This window comes from Pristiophorus japonicus, chromosome 16 (genome assembly GCF_044704955.1).
Source record: "Pristiophorus japonicus isolate sPriJap1 chromosome 16, sPriJap1.hap1, whole genome shotgun sequence".
Taxonomy (NCBI): domain Eukaryota; kingdom Metazoa; phylum Chordata; class Chondrichthyes; family Pristiophoridae; genus Pristiophorus; species Pristiophorus japonicus.
Window position 1 is genome coordinate 52,685,043 of NC_091992.1, and position 14,115 is coordinate 52,699,157.

Genomic DNA, 14,115 nt, shown 5'->3' on the forward strand with positions numbered 1-14,115 from the left:
TGGGGACGATGCCTTCAAGATTTAACAATAGATCAATTTGGGATGGGAGGGAAATATAACACTATTAGCAAAATAAACTGCAGGTTCCTAGCAATTAATGAGGCAAGCACTGGGATTGGGGCAGGATGGGAATGGGATACGGGCCTGAAGCGCAAGGCCCAATACGAAGGTGGTGGAGGTTATCAAAAGCAGCAGATGTGGTTCACCAGATGGGTTTGAGTGGATGGTGTCAGAGGCCTTGAATTGGGCAGATGGTGATGAAGGAAAGTGGTGTCCAAGGCTTGACAGGAATGACAGATGACTCCACAGTGTGAGGGTGTGGCAACATTGGGGAAGAGCAGTAAACAGCAACCTTATGGCGAGAGGAGGTCCAAACTGCCCTTGGCATCTTTCAAACCATGAGGCTTCAAACCCCCATTGCGTCCCCATCCACCAGCCTCCCTCTCTCAGGTTTCCGTGTCCCACCACATTCCCCATCGGCAATCCGTTCCTGTCTTTAAGTTCCTGTTTTAAAGCATTTAAAGGTAAATTTTTCTGCTTCGTAAAATGAATTGATGGAAAATCACAGGCTGGGAGTTCATCGTTTGCTGATTGTCTCTTCAGGAATGCTCTAGGAGTGCAGAATAGTACATCTTACCCTTTAGTTTACTCTATAAACAAAAAAAAAACTTTTTTTGTGACTGTTAATGGCTTCAGATATTGTCCAACAACTGCAAGTCTGCAAGGTGGAAGCAAACTTGAGCTACTCACTCACTTTTCATGTGCCTGTAGTTAACTGTTAGGTGTGTCACTTGGCTTAATTCAAAAATCACGTGATAGTAAACCTTTTGTGGGATTTCTTTTAACCTGTATCACCTCCCCTTCCTTGTTTTTAGGTTCTAAATAGACTGCTGGTCGTAACGCAAAAGTTTAGTAAAAGTATTTTTTTGGTTGTGTTTTTACATTGTAAGTTTACCGATTTAATTAACATAAATTTCAATAAACAAAGAAACATTACCTTATAAAATGCTCAAAAGTTCAGTGTTTAAGCAGTTATCAAGTTCTTACTGTAAAGAAATTCCTAAAAAAATGGTTCAGATGAGAGATTGTGAACTGAATTTTCAACAGCAATAAAGAGGCGACAGACAGTATAAAAATCCATTCTGAAAACAAGGCAATGAAGGCCCAATCACAGATGCTGTTAATTACAGGTGCTGTGAGCAGTTCATAATGGAAAATAGTATTTTTACAAAATACCATCTGTCTAAAATAAAGTTTGCAACCTGAATAAAGCTTGCAGAATTCAATCTCCAGTTTTCTTGAAAGTCTTTTGGAAACAGCAAAAAAACAAATGCTCAAATACTCAGAGTATGAGAGGACCCTTCATCCCTTCAACTCAGGCTGCTGCACAGATTGCACGTTGAGAAATTCAGCCATGCGCACTTGCTCAGAACTGGTTGAAAGCTCAGTCTGATGGATATAAAAACGCCCAGTCAAAGCGTCGGCTTGTCAGAGAGGCTGAGGCCTTGAAGTTAAACTCGAATAGATAAATTAAAAGGCACAGAAAGATGATTTAATGGGTGAAGTTCATCATGTTAATGAGAAATATGTAGTTCTTTGAATGTTTTAAATTTTGTTTAAAACTTTATTTTGGCCATTGGACATTTGGTAGTGAATAAAAAAATGGCAAAAGTTCTTTTTTTTATCAAAAAAGCATTCAATTGATTCAAAACAGTGTGACCACAACACACTGTGGCAAAATATCGATGTATTTAGATCGGGTTTTATAAATCCTTTCGATTGCAAAACATTCTCTTCTAATGATGCAGCAAATAGGGCATGTGCACAGCAAGTATGCGCCATATGTAACATTTTTAATATACAGATAGATGGGTAACTAGCCCTTGATTCAGGAAAAAGAGCAAAATATTGCCCGGAATTTGGTAGTAGCTACACTTTGCCAGATCACACATGAAATGATTTTTTAAGCTGACTGTTCTGCAAAGAAATCACAATCAGAACATCAAATCCAAACCTGCTTTGTGAAAATCAACCCACTTGAGACAGATTTATAGGCAGAAGTATCTGAGGCAAATCATTTATGCAGGCTTTATTTTTCAAAATGTGCTTTAATACTTCTAATGGGGCAAACATCACTGCCACTAGAATATCAAATTGTCTTTGTTCAATCTCCTCCTTTCATGTCTTCAAACCTTACGGAATATATGAACAATGCTGAACTTGATTGTAATTAAGGAAGCAGCAACTTGACTTCTAATTTTAACAGAGTAAACACACGCTGATTAATTCTGGATTTTTTCCCAGTCAGCCTGATGCCTATCAGAATGGGCATCACTCATGCCCGACTTGTCGAATCGAATCTCTATATCCTTTCACGGTAAGCTAAGTGACTTGTGCCATCAGTGATGAATTACAATTAACAGGTGATCACTGCGAGATTTGTAAAGTCTAAAGTGGTGCGTCTTCAATAGCGAGAAATATACTGGACAAAATCTGCTCTTTCTACTGCTCCCACTGCAGTGACTCAACTAAGTTACCTGAAGCTTACCATCTAGGAGATGCCTAGCGGGAAAGGTCAGAGCAGACTGCAATGACCCAGAGTATTGAATCACTAGACTCACAAACGTGTAGGATTTGAATTGTATTTTATCGCATATCCATTAGTCACCATCTTGAACTCAGGCCCAGAAGGATTTTTTTTAGACAGTTTAAAACACTATTTAAAATTAAAATTCAAATAATGGATGAATCCACAGAAAGACAGCAAAACAGAGCGAGTAATAAATACCCTGGGCTGGAAATTCAGTTGGTTGCCACTGCTGTTCACACCCCGGAGGGGCGGTAATGGCGGCAGAATTGATTTCCAGGCGGGCGGCCAGCTTCCAGCGCCCCGCCGGAACATTCGGGGCCGGGTTTGCGCGGGCGCAGAGCAGTACCGCCCCGGAGAGGCGGGCCGGTGTGCAACTCCCCCGGCTGCGACATCGTTTTGAAACTTGTTTTCTGGGGGACCCGTAGCGCCCCCTAGCGGGACCGCCTGGGAAAGCGGGTGGTCCGAGCTGTTCCGGTCACGTTGAGGGAAAGCATGAATACCTCAGGTAAATGTGAGGTTTTTTTTGTTGAGATTTATATTTATGTGGGGGGAGCAAGGTATTGGGAATGCTTTTGGTGATTGCTTTGCCGATTTTATTTTTCACAGAGAAGCCTCGCTCTGATGCCGGCTCTTTAGCTCGGGATTTTCAGTTGCTCACCCGGCCTAGCGCCCTAAAAGATGTGTGCAATGCCTCCCTTAGCGCTCCGCCCCACACTCAGGGCCCAGCTGATGTATTTTGTGGCTGCCAATGCGAACCATTTACCGGCGCAAAATTTACCGCCCCACCACCATTAGCGCCTGAATTAGTCTCCAACCGAATTTCCAGCCCCTGCACCTCATTCAGCGCGGGCAATAGCTTCTCCAATGAGGCGATCTTGGATCAAATATTAATAAGCCAAACGTTCAAAAATAATTTAAGGGTAAATTTTCCAATTGTTGCATCCTGCCATATCAGAAACTGGTCATTGGAAAATTCACCCTTAAATTGCCAGTGATACAAGTGAAATTTCTAAAACATCTTCATAGAGAAGGGTTTTAATCGTACGATTGGCCCTCAAAGGCTGACATCGTTACTAAATGGTGGGTGGAGGGGGGGTGCTGCATGGTTATGGTAAGAGCTCGCAGTCGGGTTAAATAATTACCGTAAGGATTTAGAGAGGCCAAAGTGTATGGTGAACATTACGGGATTTTGGAAGAGTTGTAAAACAGAATTTTCATATCCAAGCCTCTACAATGAAGGCGGCACTTTGAAATACCTCTCCAAAATCAATACAACTCCACTTCCCATATCAATAAGCAGCAGCTTCCTGGTTACAAGCAAAATAAAAGCTTCCTGCCTTTAATTCAGGAAACTCATTTGTATGCACATACAACACACACACTCACATTCACACACACTCTCACACACACTTGCACACACACTCGCACACACCCTCGCGCACACTCACACACACATACACTCACACATTCGCGCACGCACACACTTGCATACACTCACACACACACATTCACACTCACACTCGCACACACACACAACACTCATACACTTGCGCACACACACACACACACACACCAACACAGTAAACTCATACACACACACAACACACAACAGACACACATACACACAACACACAAACCAAAACACAACAATTTTTTGACTGCAAGCACAAGTTGTCTCAGTCCTTATTTGACACAAAGCTTTTGCACTTCAAAGTTTTTATACATCTGTACTTCAAAGTCAGCTGTCCCATGGGAAGGCCTATCTGTGAACATTGTTTACAAGCGGCTTCTCGAATGGATATTCCAACTGCACAAGAGCTCAACAGGTCAGCCCACAAACACTTCCTTTATTTCACACTCCTTACCTTGCTTCGAACACGTGGCAACGCAGCTTTCGTGCCAAGCTGTCTCCGCAGATCTCGATCTGAAGGTGGATCTCCCCTTGGACCTCCTCGTCTGGGTCAATTTCACTCAGACACATCCAGCTGTCCACACCTAGACAGCAAAGAGAAGTTTCAGCGAGTTCACGATTTAGGAAAAACAAGGTGCACAGCTCATACAGGAGTAGGCCCTTCAGCCCCTCAATTAGATATGGCTGATCTGCACCTCAATTCCACTTATCCACCTTAACACCATATCTCTTGATGCCCTTACCTAACAAAAAGCTATTGCTCTCAGTATTGAAAGTTACGATTATCCCAGCATCCACAGTCTCTTGGGGAGAGAATTCCACATTTCTACTACCCTTCGTGTGGAAAAGTGTTTCCTGATTTCCCTCCATAATGGCTGAGCTCTAATTTCAAGATTGTGTCCCCTCATTCTTGATTGCCAAACTAAAGGAAATCGTTTCTCTGTATCTACCCTTTCTAACACCTCAATCAGATCACCCCAGCCTTCTATATCTAAGGGAACACAAACCAATTCCATGTAACCTGTCCACATAGTTTAACCGTCTCAACTTCAGTATTGTTCTCGAGAGCCTTCGCTTCCTCCCTTCCTCCCTTCAAGTTCATCATATCCTTCCTGATGTGTGGTTCCCAGAATGAAGGCATGCTCTCAAGGCTTGATACAACTATACAACAAGCATAACTTCCTCTCCTTTGTATTCCAGCCCCTTGAGATAGAAGCCAACATTCCGTTAGCCTTTTTAATTGCTCTTTGTACCCGCCGACTAGCTTTTAATGATTTGTGTACTGGGACTCCCAAATCTCTTTGCTCCTCGATAGGTCCCAATTTCTCACCATTTAAAAAATAATCCAATTTATCTTTCTTGGGTTTAAAGTCACACTTGCCCACTGTCCCAGATCCTACAGGCACTATCCAAACCCTTCTCCAAACAATTCCTCTTTCCAAGCTTCAGTAGAACACTATTCTACCAGATACAGGTATCGGCAATTCCATTTAGAGATGGGCTCAGGTCAGCGGGATGGTGATGGAGCTGCTGGAGTAATCGATGTGTTCACTGCATAGAAGCACACTATATATCACATCCAATCATTCATTGTAAGAACAGGGAGCCAGTGGTTCTTTGGGACCTGGAGCCCTTCTGACTGCCGTTCTCCATTTCCAGGGCTGTGCCCATGATTCCACCTCTGGTTCCCCGTGCAAGATCCTGAAGATGCACTCAGGCCAAGACACCAATATTGGGGCATAGCAGGCCAGACAGCAGAATGCACTGCCGCCTGGTTTCACCTGTCCTGGTGGGGTAGGAGGGGGGAGGAAATTTAGAGCCATAAATGTACTTCTAAGGGGCAAAATATGTATTCTCCAGCACTGATGATCCTCACAAGAGAGCTGTATGAGAATTGTTAAGGTGTCAGGGATGTGGTTGGCAATAAAATATGTCAGGACTTACATCAGTGGGTTAGGTCTTGGAATTTCCTGAGCTTGTGGTTGCAGTGGGGGGTGTCAGTGGGGGATACCGTGGGGGGTGACACTGGGGGATACCACTGGAGGTGTCAGTGAGGGGTGTCACTGGGGGATACCATTGGGGGTGCCATTGGGGGGTTACCATTGGGGGTGTCAGTGGGGGGTACCACTGGGGGTGTCAGTGTGGGGGTACCAGTGGTGGGGTACCACTGGGGGTGCCAGTGGGGGGTACCACTGGGGGTGCCAGTGGGGGGTGCCAGTGGGCTATACTTGAAACTTGTGGCTCTGTCTTCTTCTGGCTTTTAACCTTTGCTCTAATTATTTCTATCTATGGCTCTCAGACTTTTTCTCCCATTGTTCCCGGTATCTCCTCAATTCCTTTTTGCTTTGCAATTTCTCTTTCCTTCCATCTCCTCGTCTCTGTATGTCTCCCACACCCCCTGTCCGTCCTGGCTGTCTGTTTCTGTTTCACTCTCACATCCCGGAATCTTTACCCGGCGACAGGCCACGTCGTGGGTCACCATCCCAAACTTTGCAACAGCGCATTCTGCACTGCGCATTAACTCAAGTGCACCAATTGAAAGAGTTTCCCAGCCCATTTAAATGGAGCGGATCTGATGGCGCTTCCGATGACTTGTTTTCAGCACAGATATTTAAAGCAGACATTCCAGTTAAAGGTTGTTGTCAGAGAGATCAGGGTGTTTGGGAGAGCTACAAATTGCTGCATATTATTGAGATTTCTGTGGGTCATGATACACAGATAGAGGGCTGTGCCAAGATTCCCTGGAAGGGCTGGTCCAGGGAGTCAGAGCATGTGGAAAGGTCCTCTTCCCTCGGATGGCCGAAAAATACCAGCGACACCAAGAGGCATGACTAGAGATTGCAAAGGTGGGCAGCAGCAAGGATGTGGTGAGGAGGTCGTGGAGCCAGTGCAGGAAAAGATTCAATGATCTCATGAGGTCAGGAAAAGTGTGCAATGCCACACTCACCCACATCCGAATGTGCCTGTCACCCCAACCTCATCACTCTGCCTTCCCAAGCTTTCTCCTGCACATCATTCCTCACACCAACCTACCTTACAGGTGCACCCATTCCTCTGTCTATGCACCCATGTACATCTCCATCTGACTAACCACCCTTAACAGTCACCCTTATCCTAATGCAATCATAGCAATTAACAGCACAGAAGGAGGCCATCTGGCAATGTCACACCACTCCCTCATAGTCACCCTCTACAGATGTAACCCATGCATTACTTACACTCATTCCATCACTCTCACTCAAACTTCTCTTCTTTCCCCCCTTGCAGGAGAAGAGAGCCCACAACAACGCGAGGCAGAGAACCGGAGCTGGCCCTCCAATATTCACGAATTGGACTCCAGCAGAAGAGGAGGCCTTAGATATCTCTGGAGTTGGGGAGCTGCTGGTGGTGGGAGACGGAGAGAACGGGACCTCCCAGCAACCTGGTGACAGAATTACATCTCTTACAGCCACATGGTCTACAACAGTCACTCATGGTGACTGATGTCAGCAACCAGTGAAATGCCATCATGTGCATAATGGTAACGTTACCCATTCTTATCATAAGACTTCTAATTCATCATTTTACTCTCCTACAACACAAGTGCGCCCCGCCACTGTCCAGTGGAGGAAGAAGATGACACCTCAGAGGAAGCTCTAGCATCTGAGGGTGCACGGTCAGCAGACCCAAGCACAGCCAGCACCAGCGCAGATACTCCCAGCTCGCTGGGCCCTGTGTGAGATATAATAGTGTTGTCACCTGGTGCCTCACAATTCACAAGTGAGCAAGAGCAAGTGGTGTTGACAGGGACAGCAGTGGAGACTCCTCGCTGGCGGGGGGGGGGGGGGGGGGGGGTGGATGGCGCGGGGGTGGGGGGGGGCGCGCAGGACCCTCCAAGTTCTGCTGAGCTACATGCAGATGCTGAGCCTCGGGGGCCATTGAGAAAGGTGGTGATCTTGGAGGGGTAACAACAATTGCATGAGGCTCTGGCAGCTTTTGCAACCGCGATGTCTACACATGTGCAGAGAATGGAGGAGTCCAACTCCAACAGGGGCACCACCATGTCGCAGGCGATGGCGACGATATGTTGTTCCAGGGAAAGGATAGCCACCTGCATGGAGCAGGTACCGCACCGGTCCAACGACAACATGCTTGCTGTGAACAACAGATCGCAGACACACATTGACCTCATCTCGTGGAGAAATGCTAACATTGACTTGGGCCTTCAGCACTCCACTGCTGTGCAGCAAGGTGCTCTCCAGCAATTTGCTGGCATGGACGTGCTGGGGGGCCCATGAGGGAGATGATGGTGAGAGGGGACATGGAAGTGGGGGCTCCTCTCAAAGCGTTCCCACTTCTCCCCTGTTGCCTCCCCCTCAGTCAGAGCCCCAGACGCTGCCTCGGATCACGACGGCCGAGTCTGTCCCTGCACAGTCACAGGAGGAGCAGACTTTGGCGGGACCCTCACAGGCTCCAAAACCCAGAGGACGTCCGTCAAGATTGTCTAAGCAGTCGCAGCAGGGCAGTGATCAGTCTGCCTCTACCTCTGCTGAAGCCACAGGGGTTGCACCTCGTAGAAGCACGCGGAAAAGAAAAAAGACACAATCCTAGATGCACATGGATACACACATGACAAAATGTTAATGTTAAGTTTCAGTTAGATTTATGATGCACATAAATGTATTTCTTTGCACAACTTGCTAGTCTTGTCCATTTCTGCCTGCTACCTGGGAAGTGGCCTTGTCACTTGGAGTGAATGGTGAGCCATTACTTAACCTCGAGCAATGGGGATTTGGGTGACAGGAATGGCTTGGTCATTGTCGGGCTGCTATGTGGTACTGTTGAGGGGGAAATTATTGCAGCATCTGGCAGTCACTTGTGCAAGTTATGTAAATCTGGCCATTATAGAAACATAGAAAATAGGTGCAGGAGTAGGCCATTTGGCCCATCGAGCCTGCACCACCATTCAATATGATCATGGCTGATCATGCAACTTCAGTACCACATTCCTGCCTTCTCTCCATACCCCCTGAACACTTTAGCTGGAAGGGCCACATCTAACTCCCTTTTGAATATATCCAACGAACTGGACTTAACAACTTTCTGTGGTAGAGAATTCCACAGGTTCACAATTCTCTGGGTGAAAAAGTTTCTCCTCATTTCGGTCCTAGATGGCTTACTCCTTATCCTTAGACTGTGACCCCTGGTTCTGGACTTCCCTAACATCGGGAACATTCTTCCTGCATCTAATCTGTCTAACCTGTGAGGCCATCCCGAGCCTTTCGGGCAATAATGAGCAGCGCTGTTAGTGCCATCTCCACCCCAGGTTCCTATTCCTCCTCAGGTACCACTTGTTCTTCCTCCTCCTCCTTGTGTTCCATTTACTCCTCCTCTGAAGAAGAAAAGAAAGAAAGATGCATTTATATAGCGCCTTTCACGATCACTGGACGTCTCAAAGCGCTTGGCAGCCAATGAAGTACTTTTGGAGTGTGGTCACTGCTGTAATGTGGGAAACACAGCTATGTGCTCTGCGCCTTGCTCCTCATGCAGCGCTAATCCTAGCTGCTGCGCTATGTTGTGCAGCGCACAGCAGACCACGATGATTATGGAGACCTTGGCTGGTGCGTACTGAAGGGCTCCTCCAGATCTGTAAAGGCATCTGAAGTGCGTCTTCGTCATGCCGATTGCTTGCTCTATGACACATCTGGTGGGCATGTGGCTGTCATTATAACGTTGCTCGGCCTCATCGCTTGGCCTCTTCAAAGGTTATCATGAGCCACGTCTTCAGTGGCTAGCCTTTGTCTCCAAGCAGCCAGTTGGTAAGTCTGTGTGGAGGTGCAAAGAGCTGAGGGAGGGTGGACTGGCGCAGCACCAAAGAGTCATGGCAGCTGCCAGGGGATCTGGCGCACACACGTGCACGATGATTATTTTATGGTTGCAGACGAGCTGCACATTGAGGGAGTGGGAGCCCTTGCGGTTCACAAACACTCCTGGGTGATGTGGGAGTGTGCTGATGGCCACATGTGTGCAATCGATGATGCCCTGCATCTGTGGGAAGCCAGCCAGAGCCACAAACCCGATCGCCCACTCAGTAACACTGGCTTCATCAGTGGCAACGTTTACATCATTGGCTGACTTGTGAAACATGGCATCGGTCACCTGGGTGATGCATCTGTGGACAGCCGACTGTGAGATGCTGCAAATGTCTGCTGCAGATCCCTAGAAGGAGCCCTGAGGCAAAGATGTTGAGGGCGTTGTGACTTTGACAGCCACTGGAAAGGCTTGTCCACCAGGTCCTCTGGGTAGCAGGTTTTGTTCCAGCAGGCTAGAAATGTCTGCGACGGCCTGGCGCAATAGCCTGAGCCTCCTGAAGCATTGTTGCTCAGTCATGTCCAGGAAGCTCATCCTCTGCCTGTATACCCTGTGTTGTGGGGTATTGCATCTGGTGTAGTGCAGCCATGTGCTGACCCCCTCCTGTGGAGCATCAGGTCATTGAGGAGAAGGATGGTGTTGTGCTGGCTGCTGTTGCTGGTGTTGTTGGTGTTGGGGTTCATCTTGGTCTGATTCTGAGGTCCAAGGTGAGACAGCATAAGCGGCACCCATGCTGATCTAATAGATCGCGGGTAAGTGGAGATCAGAGATCAGAGGCCCAATCCCTCAATATACTGATGGTGATGAGCAAGGTGGTGAGAGTGGCTTCCGAGGTTTCAAGAAATGACCGTAAAATTACTGACAGCTAAATCTCTGCACAAAATGGTGTCAACAGGAAGCAGGTGTAATGTGGGAATATTTATGTGTTTTTTCCAGCTGTCACTTAATGGATTCGCACATTAGCCACTTCCGCCTGCCCTTCACAGGCGAGGTTCCCAAGGTGCATGAATCCTGTGCGCGACAAGTTAAAGCCAAAACCTGACGTTAAAAAGGCAGCTACGGGTCTCTGAATGAGCAGTCAGTGAGATCGTTCGACTCTGCCAAGCAGGTCCATGGCGCGCCTCGAAACGCGCCTGGATTAAATGCGGAAGTCGGTGGGATGGAGGCGGATTCCCGCCGCGCGGTCCATTTCCACCCTTTTAACTGCCGCCCCACCCCCAAACCGCACACTCAGCACTGGGACTATCAGCCACACTCCCTATCTCTCCGTCTTGATTTCACTCTTCCTCTTTTTCCCAGAGTCTCCTCCATGTCACCCACTCTCACCACATGCTTCATTTTTATTCACGTCATTTCATAGCGATGATGTCAATTTGACAACAGACAGCACAAGCACTCCACAATCCACACCTCAGTACTGTTCCCACTTAAAATTAACATTTATAACCAGATTTTATCATTTTAATTTTGATTTGTTCATGCAAAATCATCATCGTCATAGGCAGTCCCTCGGAATCGAGGAAGACTTGCTTCCACTCTTAAAATGAGTCTTTAGGTGGCTGAACAGTTCAATACAAGAGCCACAGTCCCTGCCACAGGTGGGGCAGATAGTTGTTGAGGGAAGGGGGTGGGTGGGACAGGTTTGCCGCATGCTCTTTCCGCTGCCTAAGCTTGATTTCTGCATGCTCTAGGCGATGAGACTCGAGGCGCTCAGCGCCCTCCCGGATGCACTTCCTCCACTTAGAGCGGTCTTTGGCCAGGGACTCCCAGGTGTCAGTGGGGATGTTGCACTTTATTATGGAGGCTTTGAGGGTGTCCTTGTAACGTTTCCTCTGCCCACCTTTGGCTCGTTTGCTGTGAAGGAGTTCTGAATAGAGCGCTTGCTTTGGGAGTCTTGTGTCTGGCATGCAGACAATGTGGCCTGCCCAGCGGAGCTGATCAAGTGTGGTCAGTGCTTCAATGCTGGGGATGTTGGCCTGGTCAAGGATGCTAATGTTGGTTCGTCTGTCCTCCCAGAGGATTTGTAGGATCTTGCGGAGACATCGTTGGTGGTATTTCTCCAGCGATTTGAGGTGTCTACTGTACATGGTCCATGTCTCTGAGCCATACAGGAGGACGGGTATTGTTACAGCCATGCAAAATGTGGTGTAAATAGATTACACAAAGCAATCCGTATCACACACACCAACTTGAGACTTGTTGTTTGCCAGTTATCAAGTCAGCCCATTAATGGGATACAAATCACACTCTACTGCTCCCGATCATGGTGACTCTGGTGTTCACAGGGAGTGCTGTCCCAGAGATTGCGGTCCCGTAATGCCTAATTCTCCACCTATTTCAATTAGATTGCCTTGGAGTCAGAAGGTTTTGGGTTCAAGTCCCACTCTGGAGATTTGAGCATATAATTCAGGCTGACACTCCAGTGCAGTGCTGAGGGAGTGCTGCATTGTTGGAGGTGGCGTCTTTCAGATGCGACGTTAAACCGAGGCCCCGTCTGCCCTCTCAGGTGGATGTAAAAGACCCTGTGGCACTATTCGAAGAAGAGGAGGGGAGTTATCCCCAGTGTCCTGGCCAATATTTATCCCTCAACCAACAGCACTAAAACAAATTTTCCAGTCATTATCTGTTTGCTGTTTGTGGAACTTTGCTGTGTGATAATTGGGTGCCGCATTTCCTATATTACAACAGTGACTACGCTTCAAAAGTACTTGAGTGGCTGTTAAATGTTCTGGGACATCCGGAGGTTGTGAAAGGCGCCATATAAAAGCAAGCTCTTTTTTCTGGTCTATCCTGAGTTTAACCTGTCCCTTCAGGCACTCCCACTGTGTTGACCAATGAGAGGAGAGTGAGTATAGTAAAGATGTACTGGGAGCTGACAGGCACTGGTCTGATCATGAAAGTTGTCTTCAGTTGGGATTATGAACTGAGGTACTACGATGCTAAATTTTACCAGGCCTGTAAAGGCATTCCCCTTTGGAACTCACCCAAACCAAACACACTCTTGGAAAACATTAGTCAGCAACAAAGCATCTGTTTAGTGCCGAGCGAAGAAATTGTGCAGTGTAGGGAAGGGGGCAGGGGGAGGTGATGGGCAAAAATGGGGAGTCAAAGACAGAATACATTTGATAGTCTACTCCTGTAAATGAAAAGTCACAAGAAATGATCCAATAATTTGAATTAATCAAAGGAAATAACAGTAGGGATTTAATGCTGAAATAATTCCAAATGAATTGAATCGAGCAACTTTGAATTCTGAAGGATTGACTATTTTAAAGAGTTCCCTACCTTAGTAAGAGTGCCTATTAAGCTTCTTGTAGTGAGAGTGTAGGACAATCACCCCGTGTGAGAAAGTATCTTGAACCATATAATCAGTATTGGCAGAAAAATCAAAGGTGGCATAGGGGAAAAACTATTTAATGCAGCGAGTGGTTAGGATCTGGAATGCACTGCTTGAAATGGTGGTGGAGGTAGACTCAATCGCGGCTTTCAAAAGGGAATTGGAAAAGTACCTGAAGGGAAAAAATTGCAGGGTTACGGGGAAAGGGTGGGGGAATGGGACTAGCTGAGGTACTCTTGCAGAGAGCCGGCACGGGCTCGACGGGCCGAATGACCTCGTGCGGTAATCATTCTATGAGTCTATGAATTATCAGCTGATGGTAACCTAAAAGATATCTAGAGGCACGACTTCTTCTTTAAAGTAATCCCCCATATCTTGGAAATAGTGGATGCATTGACAGTCATTTTCCAACATTCCATAGACTCTGGATCAGTTCCTATGGAATGGAGGGTAGCCAATGTAATCCCACTTTTAAAAAAAGTAGGGAGAGAGAAAACAGAGAATTATAGACCGGTCAGCCTGACATCGGTAGTGGGTAAAATGATGGAATCATTTATTAAGGATGTCATAGCAGCGCATTTGGAAAGAGGTGACATGATAGGTCCAAGTCAGCATGGATTTATGCCTGACAAAACTTCTGGAATTTTTTGAGGATGTTTCCAGTAGAATGGACAAGGGAGAACCAGTTGATGTAGTGTATTTGGACTTTCAGAAGGCTTTTGACAAGGTCCCACACAAGAGATTAATGTGCAAAGTTAAAGCACATGGGATTGGGGGTAGTGTGCTGACGTGTATTAAGAACTGGTTGGCAGACAGAAAGCAAAGAGTAGGAGTAAATGGGTACTTTTCAGAATGGCAGGCAGTGACTAGTGGGGTACCGCAGGGTTCTGTGCTGGGGCCCCAGCTGTTTACATTGTACATTAATGA

At 46.9% G+C, this 14,115-nt stretch overlaps 1 protein-coding gene across 2 annotated transcripts in view; it reads right to left on the reverse strand.

Moving 5' to 3' along the window:
• The window catches only part of rasa4 (RAS p21 protein activator 4), a 286,693-nt gene that overhangs the window by 225,137 nt on the left and 47,441 nt on the right, over positions 1–14,115 (reverse strand). For both annotated transcript variants that reach the window (XM_070857323.1, XM_070857322.1), the window contains exon 5: positions 4,456–4,585. In XM_070857323.1, the coding sequence (XP_070713424.1) occupies positions 4,456–4,585 (130 nt within the window). The remainder of the gene's footprint in view (positions 1–4,455; positions 4,586–14,115) is intronic.